Genomic DNA, 26924 nt, shown 5'->3' on the forward strand with positions numbered 1-26924 from the left:
ACAAGACAAATAAATGGAAAAAAGTTAGTTAAAAAAATAAAAAAGAAATAAATGTTAGGGGCCTCCCCCTTGACCTCCCATGCCGAACTCCCCTGGCCAACTCCTGTTTGCTCCCCCTGTTCGCTCGCTCTGTTCGCTCGCTCTCTGGAAGCTTGCCTGCTTCTGTAGCCCTTGGACCAGAAGGAGCAGCTTTCTCTGCTCTGCTCTGCTCAGCTGGGAGGCGGGAAACCATCAATGGGACCTCCTCCAACTGGGGACAGATAACGAGTGGGGTACCGCAGGGCTCAGTCCTGGGCCCAGTGCTCTTCCACATTTGTATTAATGACTTGGAGGAGGTGGTACAGGGAATGCAGATCAAATTTGCAGGTGACACCAAATTGGGCAGGATAGCTAATACTTTGGAAGACAGAAACAACATTCAAAGTGATCTTGATAGACTGCAGTGCTGGGCAGAAAACAACAGAATGACATTTCATAGGGATAAATGCCAAGTTCTGCACCTAGGAAAAAGAAACCAAATGCACAGTTACAAGATGGGGGATACGTGGCTCAACAACACTACAAGCGAGAAGGATCTGGGAATTGCTGTCAATCACAAGCTGAATATGAACCAACAATGGGATGTGGCTGCAAAAAAGGCCAATGCTCTTTTGGGCTGCATTCACAGAAGCATCGTTTCCAAATCCCGGGAAATACTAGTTCCTCTCTACTCAGCACTGGTTAGGCCTCATCTGGAGTACTGTGTCCAGTTCTGGGCACCACACTTTCAGAAGGATGCAGACAAACTGGAGAGGGTTCAGAGGAGTGCAACAAAGATGATCAGGGGACTGGAAACAAAGCCCTATGAAGAGAGACTGAAAGAACTGGGCATGTTTAGCCTTGAGAAGAGAAGACTGAGGGGAGATATGAGAGCACTCTTCAAGTACCTGAAAGGTTGTCACAGAGAGGAAGGCCAGGATCACTTCTCGATCATCCCAGAGTGCAGGACACAGAAAAATGGGCTCAAGTGACAGGAAGCCAGATTCTGGCTGGACATCAGGAAAAACGTCCTGACTGTTAGAGCAATATGACAATGGAACCAATTACCTAGGGAGGTGGTGGGCTCTCCCACACTGGAGGCATTCAAGGCGAGGCTGGACATCCATCTGTCAGGGATGCTGTGACTTGGATTCCTGCATTGGGCAGGGGGTTGGACTCGATGGCCTTGTAGGCCCCTTCCAACCCTACTATTCTATGATTAGCCCTCCTCCAGTCATCTGGCACTTCCCCCGTCCTTCATGATTTCTCAAAGAGAATAGACAGCGTTTCTGAGAGTTCTTCTGCCAGTTCCTTTATTCCTCTAGGATGCAGTTCATCTGGCCCTGGAGATTTGAACTCATTCAAAGTAATGAGGTGTTTCTTGACCATATGCCTATCGCTCTCAAGCTGCAATCCTGCCCCTTCAGCCTGTACTTCGCCATTGCCAGGGGGGTCATAGACCCTCTTTTGGGAGAAGACTGAGCCAAAGTAGGTGGGAACAAATGATACCACCAAGCGGAGCTACGAAGAGATCGGGTCAGACTTTGAAGCTTTGCGAAGGAAACTCAAGAACTTTGGGGCCCAGATAGTTTTCTCATCCATCCTTCCAGTAGTTAGAAGAGGGATAGAAAGGGACCGAAAAATACTCCCTCTTAATACAGGAGGGAAATTAGGACTTGATCGGTATAACTGAGATTTGGTGGGATGACTCTCATGTTTGGAATATAGCAATTGAAGGATATAACTTGTTCAAAAAGAACAGGAGGAACAGAAAGGGAGGTGGGGTTGCACTGTATGTGAAAAATACATATCTCTGCACAGAAATACAGGAGGAGGAGCTTGGTAGCCCCATCGAGAGCATCTGGATCAAAATAAATGGAGCAAAGAATAAAAGGAACCTGGTGGTCGGAGTTTACTACCGGCCACCCAACCAAGGAGAAGACAAGGATGAAACTTTTGAAAAGCAAATAGCCAATGTTTTAAGGAAGCTTGATGTAGTAGTAATGGAGGACTTCAATTTCCCCAATATTTGTTGGGAAACAAATTCTGCAAAACATGGCCCTTCCAGGAAATTCCTGACTTGTGTGGTGAATAACTTCCTCCTACAGAAAGTAGAGGTAGGAACTAGAGGATCGGCTATTCTTGACTTGATCCTAACCAACAGAGATGACTTAGTGGATCAAGTAGCAGTTACAGGAACTCTGGGGGAAAGCGACCATGTTGCACTTGAGTTCTTGGTTCTAAGGGAAGCAAAAGCCGAGTGTAGTCAAATGTGTACCCTGGATTTTAGGAAAGCTGATTTTAATAAACTCAAAACAATGATCTGTAATGTCCCATGGCAAGCGACGCTAACAAGAAAAGGAATCCAAGATGGGTGGGAGCTTTTAAAAAAGGAAATTCTCAAGGCACAATCACAAACCATTCCAACAAGAAGAAAAGGTGGAGGACAACAGAAGAAGCCAATGTGGCTTCATGAAAAGCTTAGGGATTATCTGAAAACAAAAAAGGACACATATAGGAAGTGGAAAGAAGGCCAAGTAACAAAGGAAGAGTACAGGCAGATAGCACAGAATTGCAGGGATGGCGTCAGGAAGGCTAAAGCTGAGAACGAGCAGAGGTTAGCGAGGGATGCTAAAAACAACACAAAGGCTTTCTTCAGCTACGTGCATAGTAAAAGGCAGAGGAAAGAAATGGTGGTTCAGCTATTAAATAAGGATAGAGAAACGATAACAGATGACAAAGAAAAGGCAGAGGTGCTCAATTCCTACTTTGGCTCAGTCTTCTCCCAAAAGAGGGTCTATGACTCCCCTGGCAAAGGCCAAGTACAGGCTGAAGGGGCAGTATTGCAGCTTGAGATCGACAGGCAATGGTCAAGGAACACCTCATTACTTTGAATGAGTTCAGATCTCCAGGGCCAGATGAACTGCATCCTAGAGTCATAAAGGAACTGGCAGAAGAACTCTCAGAACCGCTGTCTATTCTCTTTGAGAAATCATGGTGGACGGGGGAAGTGCCAGATGACTGGAGGACGGCGAATGTTGTCCCTATCTTCCAAAAAGGTAAAAAGGAGGAAGCTGGGAACTACAGACCAGTCAGTCTGACATCAATCCCTGGGAAAATTCTGGAGCAGATGATCAAGCAATCCATCTGGAAGCACCTTGACAACAATGCCGTGATTACTCGAAGCCAACATGGATTTGTCAAAAACAAGTCCTGCCAGACAAATCTGATCTCATTTTTTGATCAAGTCACCTCCCTTGTAGACCGTGGGAATGCTGTAGACATCATATACCTCGACTTCAGCAAAGGTTTCCACAAAGTGCCCCATGATCACCTGATGAGTAAACTAGCTCAAAGTGGGCTAGATGAAACAACGATCCGGTAGATCCACAGTTGGCTACAGAATCGGACTCAAAGAGTGCTTCTCAATGGGACCTTCTCCAACTGGGGAGAGGTAACGAGTGGGGTAACGCACGTCTCAGTCCTGGGCCCAGTGCTCTTCTACATTTGTATTAATGACTTGGAGGAGGAGGTGCAGGGAATGCTGATCAAATTTGCAGATGACACCAAATTGGGCGGGATAGCTAATACTTTGGAAGACAGAAACAAAATTCAAAGTGATCTGGATAGACTGGAGCGCTGGGCAGAAAACAACAGAATGACATTTCATAGGGATAAATGCCCAGTTCTGCACCTAGGAAAAAGAAACCAAATGCACAGTTACAAGATGGGGGATATGTGGCTCAACACTACAGGCGAGAAAGATCTTGGAACTGTTGTCGATCAGAAGCTGAATATGAGCCAACAATGTGATGTGGCTGCAAAAAAGGCCAATGCTCTTTTGGGCTGCATTCATAGAAGCATAGCTTCCAAATCCCGGAAAATACTAGTTCCTCTCTACTCAGCATTGGTTAGGCCTCATCTGGAGTACTGTGTCCAGTTCTAGGCACCACACTTTCAGAAGGATGCAGACAAACTGGAGAGGGTTCAGAGGAGGGCAACAAAGATGATCAGAGGACTGGAAACAAAGCCCTATGAAGAGAGACTGAAAGAACTGGACATCTTTAGCCTTGAGAAGAGAAGACTGTCGGGAGATATGAGAGCACTCTTCAAGTACTTGAAAGGTTGTCACAAAGAAGGCCAGGATCTCTTCTTGATCATCCCAGAGTGCAGGACACAGAATAATGGGCTCAAGTGACAGGAAGCCAGATTCCGGCTGAACATCAGGAAAAACTTCCTGACTATTAGAGCAATACCACAATGGAACCAATTACCTGGGGAGGTGGTGGGCTCTCCCACACTGGAGGCCTTCAAGACGAGGCTGGACAGTCATCTGTCAGGGATGCTCTGACTTGGATTCCTGCATTGAGCAGGGGGTTGGACCCGATGGCCTTGTAGGCCCCTTCCAACCCTACTATTCTATGATTAAAACAAAATGAAAAAAAAAGAGAAAAAAACGTTTAGGGGCCTTTCCCTTGACCTCCCCTGGTCAACTCCTGTTCGCTCTCTGTCTGGGAGCTTGCTTCCTTGTATAGCCCCTAGACCAGCTTGAGCAGCTTCCTCTGCTCTGGTCAGCTAGGAGACAGGAAAGAGACTGAAAGGCGTTGAGGGGTTTTCCTCGGCTCTACCAGTCTGGTCTGGGAGGGCAGGGTGCTCCTCCCTCTGAAGCGACAAATTGATTCTGCCTACATCTGCCTAATTGATTCTGCCTAAGGAGCCTGGGGAAGGAGGACCAGCCAGCAGCTGCACCAGGTGGATCCTGAGCCTGCTTCTGCCCCCGCCCACAGGTACTTAAGGCGGGGCTGCCAGAGGCTGCTCGGGAAGGAGCCTGGGGAAGGAGGACCAGCCAGCAGCTGCACCAGGTGGATCCTGAGCCTGAGCCTGCTTCTGCCCCCGCCCACAGGTACTTAAGGCGGGGCTGCCAGAGGCAGCGCCTCGGCATGCGCCTCGGCGTCGCGCCAAGTGCGACGCTAAGTGCGCACTTAGCGTCGCGCTTGGAGTCGCAAGATCTACCCACCTGCCTCTCCAGAGACACCAGCAGCCACAACACCAGCAGCAAATAGCAGCAGCAGCAGAGGGCAGCAGCTTTAAAGACCAGGGGAAGGGGCAAACGTGGACTATCTGCTCCTTCTTAGCTGCTGTTCTCTTTTATCTCTTTTATATTCTTTTAAACTGTTGTATATTTTATATCTTAATATTTTAATATGTGCCTGGGAGGACTATTGGATAACTCAGGGGGTGGGGGAGGTGCCACCATAACTGTGGTCACGGGCAGGGGGAGGTATGGCGTTGGGGGATTAACAGGCTAGCTGAGGAGAAGAGGGGCTAGACACCTTACAGCTGTCCCCTCTTCTGGTTCTTCCCCCAACCTGATGGTTCCTGGCAGCCTTACCAGTCTGCCCTCGGGTCTGGTGGTGCTGCTGCTGCATGCCAGGTCGGCCCAAAATAAGACCTCCCTCATCCATGATTTGATTGTGGATGAGGGGGCTGACCTGGCATGTATTACTGAGACCTGGGTGGGGGAACTGGGAGGGGTCACTCTCTCCCAGCTGTGCCCTCCTGGGTACTCAGTGCAGCACCAACACCGACTTGAGGGTCGGGGAGGGGGGGTTGCCGTGGTCTATAGGAATTCAGTCTCCCTCTCCAGGCTTCCTGCTCATTCGAGTGCAGATCTTGAGTGTCTGTACGTTGTGTTGGGTACCCGGGACAGATTAGGGATTCTGTTGGTGTACCGCCCACCCCGCTGCCCATCAGACTCCCTGCCTGAGCTGACGGAGGTGGTCTCGGACTTGGTGTTGAGGACCCCCAGGATGATGGTCCTGGGGGATCTCAACTTCCATGCTGAGGCCGCTGTATCCGGGGCGGCTCAGGACTTCATGGCCGCCATGACAACCATGGGGCTGTCCCAACATGTCATTGGCCCAACGCATATAAAAGGACACACGCTTGATCTGGTTTTCTCGACTGGGCAGGAGGATGGTGATCTGAAAGTAGAGGAATTAACATCTGTCCCTTTGTCATGGTCAGATCACTTCCTGCTGAGGTTTAGACTTCTGGCGGCCTTTCCCCTCTGCAAGGGTGGGGGACCTATTAAAATGGTCCGCCCCCGGAGATTAATGGATTCCGATGGATTCCAGAGGGCTCTGGGGGATTTTCCTGCTGGTATGGCTGGTGCTCCTGTTGAAGCCCAGGTCGCTCTGTGGAATGCAGAGATGACTCGGGCGGTTGACATGATCGCACCCAAGCGCCCTCTCCCTCTGAGCAGAGCCCGGCCAGCTCCTTGGTATACACCTGAGCTGAGGGCAATGAAGCAAGAGGGGAGACGGCTAGAACGCAGGTGGAGGAAAACTTGTGCTGAGTCTGACCGAACACAGGTAAGAGCCCACTATCGAGCCTACTCTGTGGCGGTGAGGGTGGCAAAGAGGCAGTTCTTTTCCACCAGCATTGCATCTTCTCAGTGTCGTCCGGCGGAGCTTTTACGAGTGGTTCGCGGCCTGTTACATTCTGGGCCAGGGAGAGAGACGGTGGAACCCTCGGTAGCACGCTGTGACGGGTTTGCGCAGCACTTTGAGGATAAAGTCGCTCAGATTCATCATGAATTGGACACCACAATTAATGCAGTTCCATTGGTAGAGGCGTTCAGAGCACCGTCTGGTCCAGTTTTATTGGATGAGTTTCAGTTACTGAGGCCTGAGGATGCGGACAAGGTGCTTGGCCAAGTCCGATCGACCACTTGTGTGCTTGACCCTTGCCCTTCATGGCTTATTAAATCAAACAAGGAGGGGTTGTCCGGCTGGGTCCAGGAGTTTGTAAATTCCTCCTTGAGAGAGGGAGTGGTGCCTGCCGCTTTAAAAGAGGCAGTAATTAGACCACTCCTGAAAAAGCCTAACCTGGACCCAGAGGATGTTAACAATTATAGGCCAGTGGCCAACATCCCCTTCCTGGGCAAGGTGCTTGAGCGGGTGGTTGTAGGACAGCTCCAGGCACTCTTGAATGAAACGGATTATCTAGATCCATTTCAATCGGGCTTCAGGCCTGGTTTTGGAACGGAAACTGCCTTGGTCGCCCTGTGGGATGACCTCTGCCGGGAGAGGGACAGGGGGAGTGCGACCCTGTTGATTCTCCTGGACCTCTCAGCGGCTTTCGATACCATCGACCATGGTATCCTTCTGGATAGGTTGTCTGGGTTGGGAGTTGGAGGCACTGCACTACAGTGGTTCCGCTCCTACTTGGATGGCCGATTCCAGAAGGTGGTGCTGGGGGATTATTGCTCTGTGCCATGGCAATTGTGCCATGGGGTTCCACAGGGCTCTATTCTATCCCCCATGCTGTTTAACATCTACATGAAACCGCTGGGGGAGGTTATCCGGAGGTGTGGGCTGAGGTGCCATCAATATGCAGATGACACCCAGCTCTACCTCTCTTTCTCATCAAAACCAGGTGAGGCAGTGGCTGTTCTGAACCAGTGCCTGGGCACGGTAATGGACTGGATGAGGGCCAATAAACTGAAACTCAATCCAGACAAGACGGAGGTACTGTTAGTGGGTGGTTCGTCTGCCCGGCTAGGTGATAATCAACCTGTTCTGGAGGGGGTTGCACTCCCCCTAAAGGATCAGGTTCATAGTTTGGGGGTGCTCTTGGATCCAGAACTGTCACTTGAGGCACAGGTGAACTCAGTGGCACGGAGCACTTTTTATCAGCTTAGGCTGGTATACCAACTACGCCCTTATCTGGACAGAGAGAGCCTAGCTACAGTTATCCATGCTCTGATAACTTCTCGTCTGGATTACTGCAATGCGTTATATGTGGGGCTGCCTTTGAAAACGGTCCGGAAACTTCAGCTGGTCCAAAATAGGGCAGCAAGATTGTTAACAGGGACTGGCCTGCGAGCTCATATTACGCCAGTACTTTTTCAGCTGCACTGGCTGCCGGTCCATTTCCGGGCCCGATTCAAAGTGCTGGTGTTAACATTTAAAGCCCTTAACGGCTTGGGGCCAGGTTACCTGAAGGATCGCCTCCTCCCATATTTGCCTGCCCGGACCTTAAGATCATCAGCAGCAGCCCTTCTCCGTGAGCCCCTGCCAAAGGAAGTGAGGCGGGTGGCTACTAGGAGGAGGGCTTTTTCTGTTGTGGCACCCCGGCTCTGGAATGTGCTCCCTAGTGAGGTTCGCCTGGCGCCTACATTGTACTCCTTTCGGCGCCAGGTGAAGACCTTTTTATTTTCCCAGGCATTTTAGCTTTCTAAATTTTTATCTTTGCTGTTTTAAATCTGTATTTTAAACTCCTGTACTGCTGCTAGGTTTTATTGTGGTTGTATTGTTATATTGTGGTTTTAATGTTCTATATATTTTAAATTGTTTTATTGTGTGTTGTTTGGTTTTAGTTTTTGTGAACCGCCCAGAGAGCTTCGGCTATTGGGCGGTATAGAAATAAATAAATAAATAAATAAATAAAATACATGGTCCAGAGGGAGATGCCATCCCAAAGTGAAGGAACGCCCTCTGTGGCGCTCTGAGAACAAAAATTCACTTAAGACAATTTCTGTTTTCCCCAAATCTGTATGCGTGTCCTACCATAAGCCACAAGAGTTACATGGCTTTTGGTTAGTACTTTCTTGCCTGGTAACCCACAAAATATTTTGAACGGCAATATATTTGCCTCACCTCCTGTATCTAATTTAAACTTTACCAAAAGTCCTTGTATCATTATATCAACATACCATCCAGCACTTTGGTTTGTTACTAAACCATTAGTCTCTTGAGACAATTTCCCTATGAACAAACTGCTTACATCAAACTCATGAGTCTGATATATTTGTTGTCCTTTATCAAGAGTGAATGTCGCTTTACATAATCTGGCATAATGATTTTTCATGTCATATTTATTAAGAGTTTTTCTCGTAATAATGTAAGATCAATTTCCTTCCAGAGTCTTTCCTTTAATCTCTCCTCCTTCACACTGAACACAATCTTATCTCTCACCATATCATGAGCTGCACTCCCAAAATCATAGCTGCTAGCTTTAAGTTCAGTAACAAATTGTTCAATGGTTTCTCCTTCTCTCTGTGAATAACTCCAAAAGGAATACCATTCAAACACCAGGTTCTTACGAAGAGTGCAATATATTCTGAATTGTTTGAGAACTTCTGCTATATCTTTTGGCCCTTCCTCAGGAAAAGCAAAAGTATTATATACTGTTAGAGCTGCCTCTCCCACAGAGTGAAGCAAAACAGCTACTTGATGTTACTTGGAAACATTATCAAGTCCTGCTGCAGTAAAATGTAATTTAAAAGCTTGTTCCCAGCACGTCCAATTCTCAGCCAAATTGCATTGCAAAGCAAGTGAAGGTGGAGACCAGAACAAGTCCATATCTCCAACTGAAACCAACTCCTAGCTGCACAGGAAAAAAACAAAATCCACACTGATGATCACTTGTCCTTCAAGGGTCCCATGGAGCAGGCTCACATATAAACAAAGGCTCCCATACAGCAGAAAAAAGGTTTATTCTTTAATCCAAATAGGAAGTAGGCACCAGCAATACCTCTATGCTAGGAACAGGCTAACTGAAAACACTTGGTTAGTCAAATACTCCACCGCTGTGCTGGGAAACAGCTGATCTTAAACAGAGATTACACCCGGGGGGGCTCCCTCTCCATTTCCCCACAATACAACTTGGAGAGAGACACTTTTTCCTAAGCGTTTCCCTTAGCTGGTACAATGACTTCTTCATGTGAGGCTCCTGAGAGAGTGGACAGGAAAGCACTTTCTTGAGACAGGGGCTGGAAAGGGGGGGAAGAGCTCTGCTCCCTACACTGCCCTGCAGCAGCATTCATCGTACAGAAAAAACCTTCAGACCGGCCTGTGAGGAGGCAGCTTCCCCAGTGGAGCAAGCGTCAAGATCCTCCAGCACTCGCAGTTAGGGATGCATGGACTGTGTAAAATCTGCTCCGTCTGTGTTTCCCGGATTGTCAGGTGCTGTTTGTTCTGGCGTCCGCTCAGGCGGATGCGAATATTTTTTTTCATCATGCAGAAAAGATACGTAAATAACTACATGAGTATTTACGTAAGTATCTACATAATTTACCTTAGTACGTAACACTAAGCATATTGTCCCCCATTCCATTCAACATTTCCTCAGCAGAAACTAACGTATTTTCCTATGGATTTATATGCGTAAATTTCAGGAAAGTAAAAAAATCATCCGAAAGTCCACGGACTCTGCGTAGCCCGCGGGGGTCGCTCCTCAGCAGATTCCACGGGTCGGATTCTTAGAAATCTGAGCTCATTTTAGTTTGTCTCAAATTTCTCCAGCATCCCTACTTGCAGTCCTGCAAGGCTCCTGTCATGCGTCCTTGCAGACCAAACAGTTGGGAAGGGCCAACCTGACCTAGGTGTGTCCTTCTGTTTTCTGGAATTTGTATCCTGCTCTAAGCCCAGGATGAAGAGGAGTACTGGAACAGCATTTGCCAAAACACTCACAGCAGGCTCTGTGATGAAGGCAGTCATGGCAGAAGACTGCTTAACACCGACCTATCACACTCCTTTTCCCACTTACCTGCAGAGTCGCAAACTTTTTCTGATAGCATTATCTGAGCATAGCGCTGCCCCTTAGGGTCCTTCAACTGGCCAGTTACACAGCACCCTGCTGTTTTTCGCATCTTCTTATTCCAGATGATCTCCATTTTCTCTGGCAACTGAGAGAAATAGCAGAGAGTGTGAGACTAACCACTTAGTTCCTCTCCTGTTAAAACAGAGGCAGCCATGAGCAGCCTTCTGGGATTACAGCTCAGCTGCAGGAAACAGCTCTAGAGCTTCAGATGAGGCTTGCTAGAGGGTTGGCCAGCTTTCACAGCACTCTATGGCCTTCCTCTTTGCTGCCCAAGAGCAGGGGAATCTGAGGGCTGGCCCTGCTTATTTCACAACAAGAAGCCAGAGCCCAGACGGGAGTGTGCGCTGCGTCATTCTCAGACAATGTGGCTCTGGGAGGAGCACCACAGTCTTCTTTTAAAGGGTGCCAGCGAAGCCAGCATCAAGGGCAGGCATGGCTGGGCACTTGCCGAGCGACCGCACCCTAGCTGGGGGCCACTGACACAGCCCCCTGGGCCACTCCTCCTCTTCACCACTGCCACCTGCTTGTTCACCTGCCTCTTGCTCTGGCACAGACAACGGAGGCGGCTAGGAGGAGGAGCAGGAGAGGCCGCTGCTGCCACCGCGCTCCCTGGCTCTTTGTCAAGCAAGCAAGACAGCAAGCAGTGGCAATTACGCAAAAGAGGAGGCGGAACAAGCGCAGCTGTTGACAGTGGCAGTGAGAAGGCAGACTCACTGAGGGAGCGGGCTCATTGAGGGCATCTTGCCCAAGGGTCCTCAAAAATGTGGTTGTAAGCCTACAGGCAGGTCCAGTGTTTCTAGTTACTTTTGCCACTAGAAACTAAACAAAATGACTCTAAACCAGCCCTTTATGCCAAGAGCGTCAGTTTCTTTGACATGGAAATATAGGCAAAAGGCTAGCAGGAAACCTACACTGGGTGAGGGAGGGACATCCCACTGCTTGGGACCTTGACACGGCAAATCAAACACAGAGCCGCTACCCTCCTGTTTCACAAATGCACAACAGAAACCCGACCCCAAGCTCAGGACAGACAGGAGGTGAAAATGCTGCTTGGATCTGGGGTCCCATAAATCCACTCGCCAGTGGCAAGCAGCCCTCTCTGCACAGCTGGCAAAAGCCCAGCTCACTGGAGAGAAACCAACCTTAACCCTTTCCTCCTTAAAGTTCTCTATGGAGGAAAAGAGAAGCAATTTATCCCAGGTCCTGCTGGGCTTTGCAAGGCAGAGACACCAGGTGTGGCTTGTGCCTTCTGCAAAAGCCCAGCTCCAGAGCAAACAGTGTTCCTTTGCCAGACTCCTCTGCACAGGCCACAAGATGTAGGGGCGGGAGGGGGCTGTCAGCAACCATAAATGGTGAGGACTGATGCAGAAACAAACCCACTGAAACAATACCTTTTGCTCAAACACAGAACGGTTATAAAACGCATACAGGTTCTGTGCCAGCTCCTCCTTTTGACTCTGGAAATGCCTGAATTGCTGGGATTCTGGGTCCGACAGCTCTTGCAAAAAGCAGCCCTTGACCTGGCACGAACTCCTGAAGAGACAAATGCCAATAAGCAAAGCAAAGAAACATGATCTTGGCAAGGCGTGCAGCCACCCCAAGGCCACACAGACAAAGAATGATGCACACTTCTGTTCATGTTGGACTGCATGAAACAACATAGACACAGACGACTGTGCCTGCGTCAGAAGGGAGATGTGTGAGCTCTACAGCCACAACTCCTTAGGAGCTGCACAGCCATGAAATATTCCCCAAGCACTCCCACACCATCCCAGTCACATCTCTAGGGACCACACGGAGCAGAAACCCCAGCTCCTAACACAAGGAAGAGCTGGCCTGTAATTAGAGTGCAACGGACGCACGTGCACACATACACACACACACTCCCCATTTCCTTTGGCGTTAGAACTGCAATAGGGAATTTTCAAAATCCAAACTTCAGGACAGGCTACGCTCCGGGAGAGAGCGCAGGACAGGAAGGCCTGGCGTGCTATGGTCCATGGGGTCACAAAGAGTCGGACACGACTGAACAACAACAACAGTGCAACAGGGCCAGAATCGGTGTTGCCTGTTCAGACCTCCCAGTCTCTTTTATCAATCTGGCCACTGCATTTTGCACAAGCTGCAGTTTCCTAACCATCTTCAAAGGCAGCTCCACATAGAACACATTGCAGTAATCTAAGCTGGAGGCTACCAGAGCATGGAGTACTGAAGCCAGGTTATCCCTGTCCAGATAGAATAGCTGAGCAGCTGGCAGAAGGCACGCCACACCGCTGAGGCTCCCTCAGCCTCAACTGTCGCAGCAAGGCCTTGATTAAGCACATCTGCAGCCTCATCTGATGAAGAAACAGAGCTGCATGTCATCAGCACTGATGGCAATGCACTGCAAAACTCCAGATGATCCCACTCCACAGTTTTATATAGATATTAACCAGCATGAGGGACAACACCGACCCCTGCGCTAGAGAATCTACAGGGCTCAGCAATATCCTCCAAGCACCACTTTCTGGAGTCACCCATCCAAGTAGAAGCGAAACCCCCACTTGCAGTCCCTGCCCTCAGACAGTTCCCCCAGAAGGATACCATGGTCAATAGTCTCAGAAGAGCCAATGCCCGCTGGTGCCATGATCTTTCTAAAGTTCAAGATCTTAAGTGCTTGTTTGACAGCTCCAGTATCTTTCCTTACCAAGGTCCCTTGACAGAGTGAGCTTTGGACTATTCCATCACCTCTAGAGGTCATGAATTAATGGATTTAACAGTAGCCCACAGTGACTATCAGTTTTCCAAATTATGCCCACCAGAGCCATTCTTAGAAGTTGTACAAACATTCTTGGCTATTCCATGCCAATACGCTTATTCAGCAATGTGAGCTTTCGTAGCTGGAGTGAGAGCCCTGCCTCCCTTCTCAAGTCAGGTGGAGGTGTGCTAGACAGAGTGCTGGGGCCAGGTTGTACATGACTCATAGCCAGATATAACTCAGTGTCAACATTATCACCATGGCGTGGTCTGTTTTCAGTATGAAGCACACAGAAATAACTTTAGCTGTCCTGATGATGATCTATGTCAGAAGAAAGACAGGGGACTGCATGACCCCACAAACTACCCTGGACCTCTCAATGGCATGTGACACCACTGACTATGATCCCTTTCTAGAACCCTGGCAGGGGGCTGGGAATTCGGGCACTGTTTGAGGTCTGCTCTTACCTTACAGCTTGATGCTGATTGTGCAAGACTCTATCCTCTCCCACATACTTAACATTGATGGGAAACCACTAGGAGAGTCGCCCAGGGATTGAGGGTAAAGTATCAGTACTCTACAGGTGACACCCAGCCCTATTTCTATTTCATCAAATCCAGATGAACCAGCTGACATCTCTAAATGCCTGCTTAAAGTCTTTAACAAACTGAATGAACGTGAACAAAACGAAGCTCAGTCAAGGTAAGATGGAGTTGCTTATGTTAAACCAAGAGGTTGCTGACATACTTATTCTGGATGTGGCTATACTACCCCAGTGTAAGAGGTTTAAAAGGATTGTAACTGAGCTTATTTAAGGCAGAGGGCCACATGAACCTGCCATAAGGTTTTGCTTACATATAAGAGTAGCATAGATAGCATAAGATAGTATAGATAGGTATTGGAGGGATAGCTAACAAGATCAAAGAAGTTCAAACTAGGCCCATAGGACTAAAGTGAATTTTGGGAAGTGATTGTTGGGTAGCAGAGTACTTCCTTTTATCTGTCGTGACTCTCCCACCAATCAGCTCCATGGGATGACCCCCTTGAGTTCTAGTATTATGAGCAAGGGAGAAAAATATCTCTTTATCCACTTACCATGCATAATTTTGTACACTTCTACCGTGTTTCCCCTTACCCTCCTTTTTTCCAAGCTAAACAATACCAATCTTCCCTCATAAGGGAGTTGTTCTAGTTCCTTGATCATTTTAGTTGTCCTTTTCTGCACTTCTTCCAGCTTTACATAGCTGTGGAACTATGGAACCGTTTTTGGTACTTGAAGATGAGACTGGAGGACAGCCTGCAGAGGAAGTAGTACAGGGGACCCCACATGACAGCGAGGAAGAGGCTGAAGGTCAGCCAAGCAGAGGCGATGAAACCCAGGCCTACAAGAAGAGAAGAGGGGGACAAATGGGAGACTCCTTGCTGCATGGGATCGAAACCCAAGTATGTCGTGAAGACCCATGGACTCGCCAGGTATGCTGTCTCCCAGGAGGACAGACTGGAGACATAACCGAAGGGTTGCCTACACTCATAAAGGCCACTGACAGGTATCCCTTTCTTCTCATCCATGTGGGAACAAACGATATCACCAAGCAGAGCTATGAAAAAATCACAGCAGACTTTGAAGCTTTGGGAAGGAAACTCAAGAACTTTGGGGCCTAGACAGAGGGATAGAAAGGGAAAGAAAAATACTCCGAGTGAATGACTGGCTACGAAGGTGGTGCTGATCCGAGAAGTTTGGATTATGGGACCACGGGCTATACTACCTGGAAGAGGGACTGCTGGCAAGGGATAGGTTGTGTCTCACAAGGGCTAGGAAGAATGTGTTTTGCCACAGCATGAAGAACTTCATCAGGAGGGCTTTAAACTGAGTCCTACACAGGAGGGAGAGGTAAAGTTGGGGGTAACAATGGATGAAGGCTTATGCACCCCACAGAGAATACAGCTCTAATAGTGTCCAATAATAGTCTTCAAAAACATGTAGGAAGAAAGCCAGACTATCAAGCACATGGTCTTCGATGTCTATATTCTAATGCCCAGAGTATGGGAAACAAACAGAACGAACTTGAACTCTTAATACAGGAGGGAAATTATGACTTGATAGGTGTAAATGAGACTTGGTGGGATGACTCTCATGACTGGAATACAGCAGTTAAAGGATATAACTTGTTCAAAAAGAACAGAAGGAACAGAAAGGGAGATGGGGTTGCACTAGATATTAAAAATACATATCTCTGCACAGAAATACAGGAGGAGGAGCTCTGTAGCCCCATCGAGAGCATGTGGGTTGAAATAAATGGAGCAAAGAATAAAAGGGCCTGCAGAAGAGGCCACCACCACCACCGGGGAAGAGGCGGGCCTGCTGCTGCTGGGCCTGCTGCTGCTGCTGCCGCCACTGCCACCACCACCAGGCCTTCCCTGGAGACTTCTGCCTGGCAGACCGCCAGTCCCTGCAGGACCAGGCCCCCAGGTACCAAGCCAGCTGTGCTGCTCCACCTGCCCTCCCTGGAGGGGCTACATAAGCTGGCTGGCTGAGGTGGCCTGGGAGAGCCAGGGCCTGCAGGAGAAGCCACCGCCATCACCGGGAAAGAGGCGCGCCTGCTGCTGCTGGGCCTGTGGCAGCAGCAGCGGCTGCTGCTGCCGCCACCACCACCACCACCACCACCTGGCCTTCCCTGTGGACTCCGGCCTGGCATTATTTTTAAGGGGATTTTTAATTGTTTTGTGTGTGTGTGTATTTTCTTTTTCTTGGGGGATTTTGTTGTGGTTTTAGGGGTGGGTAGCCTGCCTGACAGGCAGGAGCGAGGGGGCATGTGTCCACCTGATGGAGGCAGTGGGGGGAGTGTTGGGGGCCAGAACATACCGAGGCTGGGCGGCAGGCGCTGGCAGAGCGCTAGGGGCGGCCATGCCAGGTAAGGGGAACAAGGGAGAGATGTGTAGTATCTGTCCCCTGCTCCGGGCCTGTCCAGAGCCAAAGGATGGCTGGGGGAGGCGTGACCCCATCTTCTGGCCTTCGTTTGCTGCTCTGCAATGCCAGGTCTGTTACCCAGAAAACCTCCCTCATCCATGACATGATCCTGGATGAGGGTGCAGACCTGGCATGTATTACGGAGACCTGGCTGGCCGAGGCTGCTGCTCCAACCCTTGCAGCCATGTGTCCAGCTGGATTTTCGTATGCACAGCAGCCGAGGGCTGGGGATCGGGGAGGGGGAGTGGCTGTTATCTAGCGAGAGTCCTTGGTCTTCACCAGACCCCCTCTCCGGGAGACCATGGTTGCTGAGTGCATGTACTGGAGGTTGGGCCCGAAGGGCAGTCTGGGGATTCTGCTCGTGTACCGTCCACCCCGCTGCACGACTGACTCCCTGGCCGAGGTGCTTGAGGTGGTCTCTGATGTGCGTGTGCAGTCCCCTAACTTACTGGTGTTGGGGGACTTCAACGTACATTCGGAGGCCATCCTCACAGGAGCACCTCGGGACTTCATGGAGACCATGGCCTCCTGGGAGCTGCACCATATTCTAACTGGGCTCACCGATGTAGCTGGTCATGCACTAGACCTTGTGTTTGTTTCTGGAGAAGTGGAGAGTGATCTGGAAGTCCGGGGGTATATCCACCACCCCCTTGTCATGGTCAGATCACTATCTGGTGACGTTGGACTTCTTGGTTCCACAACTCCTCCGCAGGGGTGGAGGACCCATTAAAATGGTCCGCCCCAGACGTCTTATGGATCCAAATGGATTCCTGAACGCGCTTGGGGATTCTCTGGGGCATGCCAACGGCCACTCGGTCGAGACCCTGGTGGGTGGCTGGAATGCCGCAATCACTGGGGCATTAGATCGGGTGGCTCCGAAACGCCCTCTCCCCCTGAACAGGGCTCGGACTGCACCATGGTTCAATCCGCGGTTACGAGCTCTGAAACAGGAGGTGAGACGGCTAGAGCGCCGGTGGCGGAAGTCTCGCTCCAAAGACGATCAGACACGGGCTAGAGCTGTATCTTCAGCCTATCACGTGGCGGTGAAGGCAGCAAAAAAGGAATATTATGCTGCCTCCATCGCGTCTGCAGAGTGCTGCCCCAGGAGGCTGTTCCAAGTGGTCCGGAGCCTGGTCGGTCCTGTGGCTCCGGAACCACTGGAGCATTCTAAGGCCTCCTGTGAGGCCTTGGCAAGGCACTTTGCAGATAAAATTGATCAGATTAGGTGTGTTACTCTGCACGCTGTGGATACAGTTAGTGAGCAAGAGGCAGCCTGTGGCAAACCGGTTTTGTGGGATCGGTTCCAGCTTCTTCCTCCTGATGAAGTGGACAAGGTGCTTTCATCGGTACAGCCGACCACCTGCTTACTTGATCCTTGCCCATCTTGGCTCATTATGAGCTGCAGACAGAGACTGGGTGAGGGGATCAAGGCGGTGGTGAACGCCTCCCTTGAGGAGGGAGTGATGCCATCAGCCCTCAAGGAGGCAGTGATAAGACCGCTCTTAAAGAAGCCCTCCTTGGATCCCCAAGTTTTGAACAACTTTCGCCCAGTCTCAAATCTGCCATTTTTGGGCAAGGTGATTGAGCAGGTGGTGGCGGTGCAGTTGAAGGCACACTTGGAAGAAACTGATTATCTAGACCCATTTCAGTCGGGCTTCAGGCCTGGGCATGGGACAGAAACGACCTTGGTCGCCTTGGTGGATGATATGAGGAGGGCTCTGGGTGAATGCTCCTTCCTTGTTCTCCTCGACCTCTCAGCGGCTTTCGATACCGTAGACCACGGTATCCTCCTGGACCGCCTGGAGAGGATGGGCATTGGAGACATCGTATTATGGTGGTTCCGGTCCTTCCTCTCCAGCAGGTACCAGAGGGTAGCACTGGGAGAGGAGGCGTTGGACCCGTGGCCGCTCACGTGTGGGGTGCCACAGGGTTCCATCCTCTCCCCAATGCTATTTAACATCTATGTGAAGCCACTGGGGGCTATCATCAGGAGGTTTGGGGTGTGGTGTCATCAATATGCAGATGACACGCAGCTCAACCTCTCATTCAAATCTTCACCAGGGTTGGCCATGGAATCCCTGTCCAAATGTCTGGAGACGGTGAGTGGCTGGATGGGGAGGAATAGGCTGAAGCTGAACCCTGACAAGACCGAGGTACTTTTGGTGGGAGACAAGAGGAGGCTGGGGGATGTTGACCTGGTGTTGAATGGGGTACGGCTACCCTTGAAAGACCAGATCCGCAGCCTGGGGGTCATTTTGGACTCCCAGCTGTCCATGGAGGCTCAGGTGTCAGCTGTGAGCCGGACAGCGCTGTACCAACTCCATCTGATACGGCGGCTGCGCCCCTTCCTTCCCGACCATCTGCTCCCATCAGTAGTACATGCCCTGGTCTCCTCTCGTTTAGACTACTGTAATGCGCTCTACGTGGGGTTACCCTTGAAGACGGTTCGGAAACTGCAGCTGGTACAGAATGCAGCGGCTCGCCTGATTAAAGGCAGCCGCTGGCGAGATCACATCACTCCAGTGCTGAAGGAGTTGCACTGGTTACCACTTGTTTTCCAGGCCAAATTCAAGGTGTTGGTTTTGACCTTTAAAACCCTATATGGTTCCGGCCCAGCCTATCTTAAGGAGCGCCTCCAGCAGCACCAGACAGACCGCTTAACAAGATCAGCCTCGGATGGCCTTCTCTCTGTCCCATCAGCCAGGACAGCTAGACTGGTGGGGACGAGGGAGAGGGCCTTCTCTGTGGTGGCCCCCACTCTGTGGAACTCCCTGTTTTTACAATAAAAACATTTTAGAAAATGTTTTTATTGTAGAATTGTATTGTTTTAAACTGTTTTTATTGTATGTTGTATATCGCCCAGAGCGGCTGGGTGACCAGCCAGATGGGCGATTAATAAATTTAATAATAAATAAATAAATAAAATAAAAAGGAACCTGGTGGTCGGAGTCTACTACCGGCCACCCAATCACAGAGAAGACATCAGACTTTGAAGCAAATAGCCAATGTTTCAAGGAAGCATGATGTAGTATAATGGGGGACTACAATTTCCCCGATATCAGTTGGGAGACAAATTCTGCAAAACATGGCCCCTCCAAGAAATTCCTGACTTGTGATGCGGATAACATCCTCCTACAGAAAGTGAATGAAAGAACTAGAGGATCAGCGATCCTTCACTTGATCCTAACCGACACAGATGACTAAGTGGATAAAGTAGCAGTTACGGGAACTTTGGGGGAAAGTGACCATGTTATACTCGAGTTCTACTAACGGAACTAAACAAACTGTTATACTAAAGGAAGCAAAAGCTGAGTGCAGCCAAATGCGTTCCCTGGATTTTAGGGAAGCCGATTTTAATAAACTCAGAACAATGATAGGTAAGGTATCATGGCAAGCAACTCCAAGATGGGTGGGACTTTTTAAAAAAGGAAATTCTAAAGGCACAATTACAAAGAATTTCAACAAGAAAAAAAGGCAGAAGACAACAGAAGCCAAGGTGGCTTCACAAAAAGCTTAGGGATGATCTGAAAAAAAAGACACATATAGGAAGTGGAAGGAAGGACAAGCAACAAAGGAAGAGTACAGGCAGGTAGCACAGAATTGCAGGGATGGCGTCAGGAAGGCTAAAGCTGAGAATGAGCTGAGGTTAGCGAGGAATGCTAAAAGCAACAAAAAGGCTGTCTTCAGCTACATGCATAGTAAAAGACAGAGGAAAGAAATGGTTGTTCAGCTTTTAAATAAGGATGGCAAAATAATAACAGATGACAAGGAAAAGGCAGAAGTGCTCAATTCCTACCTGGGTTCAGTCTTCTCCCAAAAGAGGGTCTATGACTCCCCTGGCAAAGGCCAAGTGCAGGCTGAAGGGGCAAGATTGCAGCTTGAGATTGATAGGCATATGGTCAAGGAACACCTAATTACTTGGAATGAGTTCAAATCTCCAGGGCCAGATGAACTGCATCCTAGAGTAATAACGGAACTGGCAGAAGAACTCTTAGAACCACCGTGTATTATCTTTGAGAAATCATGGGAGACGGGCGAAGTGCCAGGTGATTGGAGGAGGGCTAATGTTGTCCCTACCTTCAAAAAGGGCAAAACCAGTCAGTCTGACATCAGTCCCTGGGAAAATTCTGAAACAGATGATAAAGCAATCCATCTGTAGGCACCTTGAAAACAATGCAGTGATTACGCGAAGCCAACATGGATTTGTCAAGAGCAAATCCTGCCAGACTAATGTGAGCCATGCGTGGTATAGTGGTGAGTGTTGGACTGGGAGCCAGGATAACCAGGTTCTAGTCCCCACTCGGCCATGGAAGCTTACTGGGTGACTTTGGGCCAGTCACAGACTCACAGACTCTCAGCCCAACCTACCTCACATGGCTGTTGTTGTGAGGATAAAATGGAGAGGAGGAGGAAATGTAAGCTGCCTTGGGTTCTTTGCAAGAGGAAAAAAGGCAGGATATAAATGCAATAAATAAATAAATAAATAATCTGATCGCATTTTTTTATCAGGTAACCTCCCTCTTGGACTGTGGGAATGCTGTGGACATCATATACCTCAACGTCAGCAAAGCTTTGGACAAAATCCCCCATGATACCCTGATTAGCAAAGATGAATTAGCATCACAAGCTGAATATGAGCCAAAAATGTGATGTGGCTGCAAAAAAGGCCAATGCTCTTTTGGGCTGCATTAATAGAAGTACAGCTTCCAAATCCCGGGAAGTACTAGTTCCCCTCTACTCAACACCGGTTAGGCCTCATCTGGAGTACCATGTCCAGTTCTGGGCACTACACTTTCAGAAGGATGCAGACAAGCTGGAGAGGGTTCAGAGGAGGGCAACGAAGATGATCCGGGGACTGGAAACAAAGCCCTATGAAGAGAGACTGAAAGAACTGGGCATGTTTAGCCTTCAGAAGAGGAGACTCAGGGGACTTAAGATAATGCTCCTCAAGTACTTGAAAGGTTGTCACAGAGAGGAAGGCCAGGATCTCTTCTCGATCACCCCAGAATGCAGGACACGGAAGAGTGGGCTTAAGTGACAGGAAGCCAGATTCCGGCTGAACATCAGGAAAAACGTCCTGACTGTTAGAACAATACGACAATGGAACCAATTACCTAGAGAGATGGTGGGCTCTCCCACACTGGAGGCATTCAAGATGAGGCTGGACAGCCATCTGTCAGGGATGACGTGACTTGGATTCCTGCATTCAGCAAGGGGTTGGACTCGATGGCCTTATAGGCCCCTTCCAACCCTACTATTCTATGATTCTACCTGGAACAGACATTAAGCTAACCAGCCTGTAGTTTCCCAGGTCCCTCCAGATCCCTTTTTAAAAACTGGTGCTACGTTGGCCATCTTCCAGTCCTCTGGTATAAAGGCTTATCTCAGGGACATGTTACAGATTTTGGTTAGAAGATCAGTAATTTCATATTTGAATTCTTTAAGAACTTTAGGATGGATACCATCTGGGCCTGGTGATGTATTCCCTTTCAATTCATCAGTAAGGTTGAGAACTTCAACGTTTGTCACCAATATTTGCCTAAGCTCCTGAGTCATCAGTTCAGGCACAAGTATCTGTCCTATATCTTCTGCACTGAAGACAGATGAAAAGAATTCATTCAGCTTCTCTGTAATGTCATTATCCTCCTTTACTATATCTTTAGATCGCTTAACTCCAATCAACGTACACCATGACTGACTCCATCCCAGAACTATCTTCCAAGCTATCAAGGTAAAGCATGAAAATGGTGATTTTTGCACAAAGCAGGCATGCCTACAAACCTGTTATAGGTTTGTCTATGTCTCTAATGATCAAACCACTTAGTACCAGGAGCCACCTGTCCTGTGGAGGCATATCCTTGGCATGGCAGGATATCTGTTCATCCCTAAAAGAAAGGGTCCTTTCTAAGGCAGGGGAGGAGAGATGTCAGGCTTCTGGATCTAGAAACCAGAGATCCACCAAGCTGTCAGGAGCGCCCTAGCTGCCTCTTGCAGTCCCCTCCAATAGCCAACTCAGGACTCAGACGACAAGGATTCTTTCCAAGGCTTTATTCCTTTATGACTCTTTCAGATACTAATCACTAGCGACTAAGCAAGGAACAGCACTGGGGAAAGATAGCAGAGTAGCCTAAGCTCCAGGTAAGGCAGTTGGTCCCCGTTTGAAGTGGAACCATGGGAAGACTCTGAACTTATGGGCTACGGAGAGATCCTCCCTCTTTCCCTTGGGTCCTTGGGACGCGACCCGTTGCTTGAGCGCCAAACAAGTGGAACGCCTCCTTTCGGCGCCCTCCATCTGTCGTCGCTCCCTGCATCTGCGCCGAGCGTCCAGCAAGCCCCCCTCCAGCGTTCTCCCACTGCCAGGGTCACTATCTATCCGAGGAATGCTGGCAGGAGGAATCTCTGCTAGCTGCTGTGCTTGTGAGAGATGAGCAAGCTCTTCTCCCACGGATTGCTGTTCCTCCTCAGAATCAGAACTGCTCTGGGGCTCTATGGGCTCAGTTTCCACCCTGAAACAACCGGAGCCAGGTGCAAAAGACGTACAGTTACTATTAAAGAATCTGAGTCCAGAAATTTGTTTGGAGTATCAGAACTGAATGGAGCACACCACCATTTATCCACTCCTGGTTACCCCAAGCTTTCTTAATTTCAGAGGTATAATCTGGCGGGGTGGGTGGATGGAGATTTTGCTACCACTACTTATAAATAGTTAGGAGTAAGAATTCTTTGTTAATTCATTCAGGTCATGCAGATATATACCAGAAGATCCCAGCCTACATTCCAGTCATCCCTGCTCTAAGGGATTGTTTCCCTCTTCCTCAGAGTGAAGGTCTCCTTCGTTCTCTGTGACAGCAGAGGCGCTACCCCCCCAGGGAGCGGGATGCTGCTAATACATCCCTGACTATTTCATCCACTGGCCTCTCATCTCCTCCAAGTCAGCTACATTGGCTTCAAGGGAACAAACCTCCCCAAGATCCAGGTGCTCACTGCACTGAACACCCCCACACACACAACTTCTGTGCAGCAGGCAGACAGGTGTGCGTGTGATATTGTGAAATACCCTGGATAGCCCCAACAGGAAAGCAAAGTGGCTTGCTATCGGAAGGAGGGCAGGTCAGCTGGTCTGGCCTCCTCGCCCTGCTGTAAATTCACACAGGCTCTTAGCTTGGCTACCTGCTTAACTTCCTATTCCCGCGAAACTGTCAGCTGGGACCCCTTCTTGCACTTGATGGCTGCCACTTATCATGGCTCTATGCAGCCACCAAGTTTCAGAGACAATGTGACTCTAAATCCCCATTGCTGAGGAGCAGCTACAGGAGACGGCTGCTGCCTTCACGCCTTGCTTGTGTGGTTCCCAGAGTTATTTTTTTTCACCACACTGAACTGAGCTGCCAGGTCACTGGGAAGAAGGTCTGAGTCCGCTCGAGAATTTTTCCTGCACTGTTTCCAAGTTGTTGGTTGTACTATGACTCCATAATTCTGCACCATAACCCCAGAGCCTGCTGAGATCTTCTGTTGCCTGAGGTGGACATCAAATGCTCCCACCCCAAGTCAAGGGGTGGAGCATGCAAGACCAGCCAAGTTATTTTGGCACACAGAATCATAGAATAGTAGGGTTGGAAGGGTCCTACAAGGCCATCAAGTCCAACCCCCTGCTCAATGCAGGAATCCAAGTCAGAGCATCCCTGACAGATGGCTGTCCAGCCTCATCTTGAACACCTCCAGTGTGGGGGAGCCCACCACCTCCCTAGGTCATCGGTTCCGTTGTCGTATTGCTCTAACAGTCAGGAAGTTTTTCCTGATGTTCAGCCGGAATCTGGCTTCCTGTCACTTGAGCCCATTCTTCCGTGTCCTGCATTCTGGCATCATTGAGAAGAGATCCTGGCCTTCCTCTCTGTGACAACCTTTCAAGTACTTGAAGAGCATTATCATGTCTCCCCTCAGTCTTCTCTTCTCAAGGCCATATAAGGTGGACAACCCCGGAAGCACCTCTTCCTCCCTTACCGTTGCAGCAAAAACACAGCAATAATACGCTGAGCAACAATGTGCTAACCTTTCATGGAACCCAAAACCAGAGACACAGAGAATCATCTGTCCTGGCATAACAGCTTCTGAACACTTATTACTATACCCAGTTTCAGAGGGGGGTGATCTGGGATCATCCACAAATCCACTCTGGCAAGAAGGACACCCAGCAGCACACCTCACAGCCCCACTCTGTCCCGCTCTCACCACCATTGTGCTTTGGAGCAGGTTAAGAAACAGCAGGAGGCCCTACTGCTGTTACCGTCTCTTATCTTTCCCGTCCTTGGCCAAAGGAAGGAAAGCCCTGCTTCTCCTGGAAGTGAGCTTTCCATGTCTACTGGAGAACCCAGCGAGAGGCAGGCGGCATCATCTTGTTTGTGATCATGCAGTATAGCTGATAGTCTTGGGGACGGGGGTTCAAATCCCCAGGCAGGCCACGAAGTTCACTGGGTGACCTTGGGCTGGTCATTCTCTTTCAGTCTAACATACCCCACATGACGTTCTGAGGACAAACAGGAGCAGGGAGAACCATGTATGCTAATTTGAGCTCTTTGGAGGAAAGGCAGGATAAAAATGGAAAATACATTTTAAAAAGCATGCAAGCATGCTCCAGAACGGTGACATACCACGGGGCAGAATGACCTTCCCACACTCTCAAGGTGTGGAAGCTGGGTCCCCTGCTCTTCCAGCCTCACCCCGTGCTTAGGCTGGCTCCTTTGATATAGTAGGAGAAGCCTATCCACCCCGCAGAAGAAGGAAGCAACAAGAACCCACCTCTTCTGGCCAACATCAACGAGCACCTTGCCCTTGGGAAGCCGAGCAGAAATCAGTGTGTCAGGAACAGGAGACCTGGGCTGTGCTGGAAGGGCACTCTCACTCTTCATGGCTGGGCGGAGGCTTTCGAGGGAAGGCTGGAAGTTTCGCCATTCTACCAGTCACAAACCAAATGTTCAGCACAGGCAGACCAATCCCCAAATCAAACCAGAAGTGCCAGGCCGAACTTCAGACAGCTGGCCCACAATATGTGAATGGCCACACAGGGTGGCTTGGTGACCCATGTTGCCTGATTTCATGACCAAAGCAATCGACAAATCCACCCCATTCCCCTGATGGGAATGTGGGTGTGGCCCTCCAGATGTTGTTGGACTACAACTCCCATCATGCCTCCCATCAGCTATGCTGGCTAGAGCTGATGGGGGTTGCAATCCAAGCACATCTGGAGGGCTACACCCACATTCCCACCCTCACTCAAGGAGCACAAGCACCGAACAGGAAAGCAGCCCTGCTGAACAGACCAGCAGTCCATCAAGACCAGCATCCCGCCCCACCAGTGAACCCCCTAGCAGGGCAAGACGTCCGAAGCCCTCCCACACTGCTGGCTCCTTGCACCTGGTCTTCAGGGGTACACTGATCCTGAAGCTGGAGGTTCACTGAGCCAGCAGCAGCAAGAGCTGCCAACAGAGCTCCATTCCTCTGTGAAATGTCCTTCTCCCCTTTGCAAGCCCTCAAAGCCAGCGGCTGGACATGATGGGGGCTGGACTCAATGGGCTTCTGGGCCCCTTCCAACCCTACTGTTCTATGATTCTATGATCCTCACTGTGTCGTGTGCAAGGGACACTTTCTCCTCCTGTCCTCAGTGTCAACTTCATTGGGTGACTCCAAGGCCTTGTATTATGGCGGAGGGAGGCAGCCCTCTCAGACCACTTTCTCCATACCACTGGAGCCAGTGTAGTGTAGTGGTGAGAGTGACGGACTGGGAGCCGGGAGATCCGGGTTCTAGTCCCCACTTGGCCATGGAAGCTTACTGGGTGACTTTGGGCCAGTCACAGACTCTCAGCCCAACCTACCTCACAGGGTTGTTGTTGTGAGGATACAATGGTGAGGAGGAGGATAATGTAAGCCGCCTTGAGTTCCTTGCAAGAGGGAGAAAGGCGGGGTATAAATGCAATAAATAAATAAAATAAATAAATACCATGCAGAATTTTAGAAGCCTCTACCAAACCCCACAGGGCACAAAACTAACCTCTTTTGTTCCAACCTTTCAGCTCCATTCACTTAGCACGCCTTTAACCGTTTCCTCCCTGCTGCACACCATTAGAATAACAGAATCATAGTAGGGTTGGAAGGGGCCTACAAGGCCATCGAGTCCAACCCCCTGCTCAATGCAGGAATCCAGGTCAGAGCATCCCTGACAGATGGCTGTCCAGCCTCGTCTTGAAGGCCTCCAGTCTGGGAGAGCCCACCACCTCCCTAGGCAATGGGTTCCACTGTCGTATTGCTCTAACAGCCAGGAAGGTTTTCCTGATGTGCAGCCGGAATCTGGCTTCCTGTCACTTGAGCCCATTCTTCCGTGTCCTGCACTCTGGGATGACTGAGAAGAGATCCTGGCCTCCTCTCTGTGACCACCTTTCAAGTACTTGAAGAGCGCTGTCCTATCTCCCCTCAGTCTTCTCTTCTCATTGACGTAACAGTCCTCATTCCAGTCTTTTCTCAAGCCCGCAACATTTGTACTAATGTTACTTAAAACTTGGCAGAGGTGCCAGACTAAGGCAAAGCTGTGAAACTTCAGAT

The 26924-nt window shown here is 49.5% G+C and overlaps 1 protein-coding gene across 3 annotated transcripts in view; it reads right to left on the minus strand.

Moving 5' to 3' along the window:
• Nucleotides 1-26924, minus strand: part of GCNA (germ cell nuclear acidic peptidase) — a 56603-nt gene that overhangs the window by 12537 nt on the left and 17142 nt on the right. For all 3 annotated transcript variants that reach the window (XM_084808724.1, XM_084808723.1, XM_084808725.1), the window contains exons 6-8: nt 25128-25281; nt 12018-12159; nt 10573-10711 (exon numbers count right to left, since the gene is read on the minus strand). In XM_084808724.1, the coding sequence (XP_084664850.1) occupies nt 10573-10711; nt 12018-12159; nt 25128-25281 (435 nt within the window). The remainder of the gene's footprint in view (nt 1-10572; nt 10712-12017; nt 12160-25127; nt 25282-26924) is intronic.

The sequence above is a fragment of the Heloderma suspectum genome, chromosome 7, assembly GCF_057233095.1.
Source record: "Heloderma suspectum isolate Gila_16-S chromosome 7, 16-S_ref, whole genome shotgun sequence".
NCBI classification, from domain to species: domain Eukaryota; kingdom Metazoa; phylum Chordata; class Lepidosauria; order Squamata; family Helodermatidae; genus Heloderma; species Heloderma suspectum.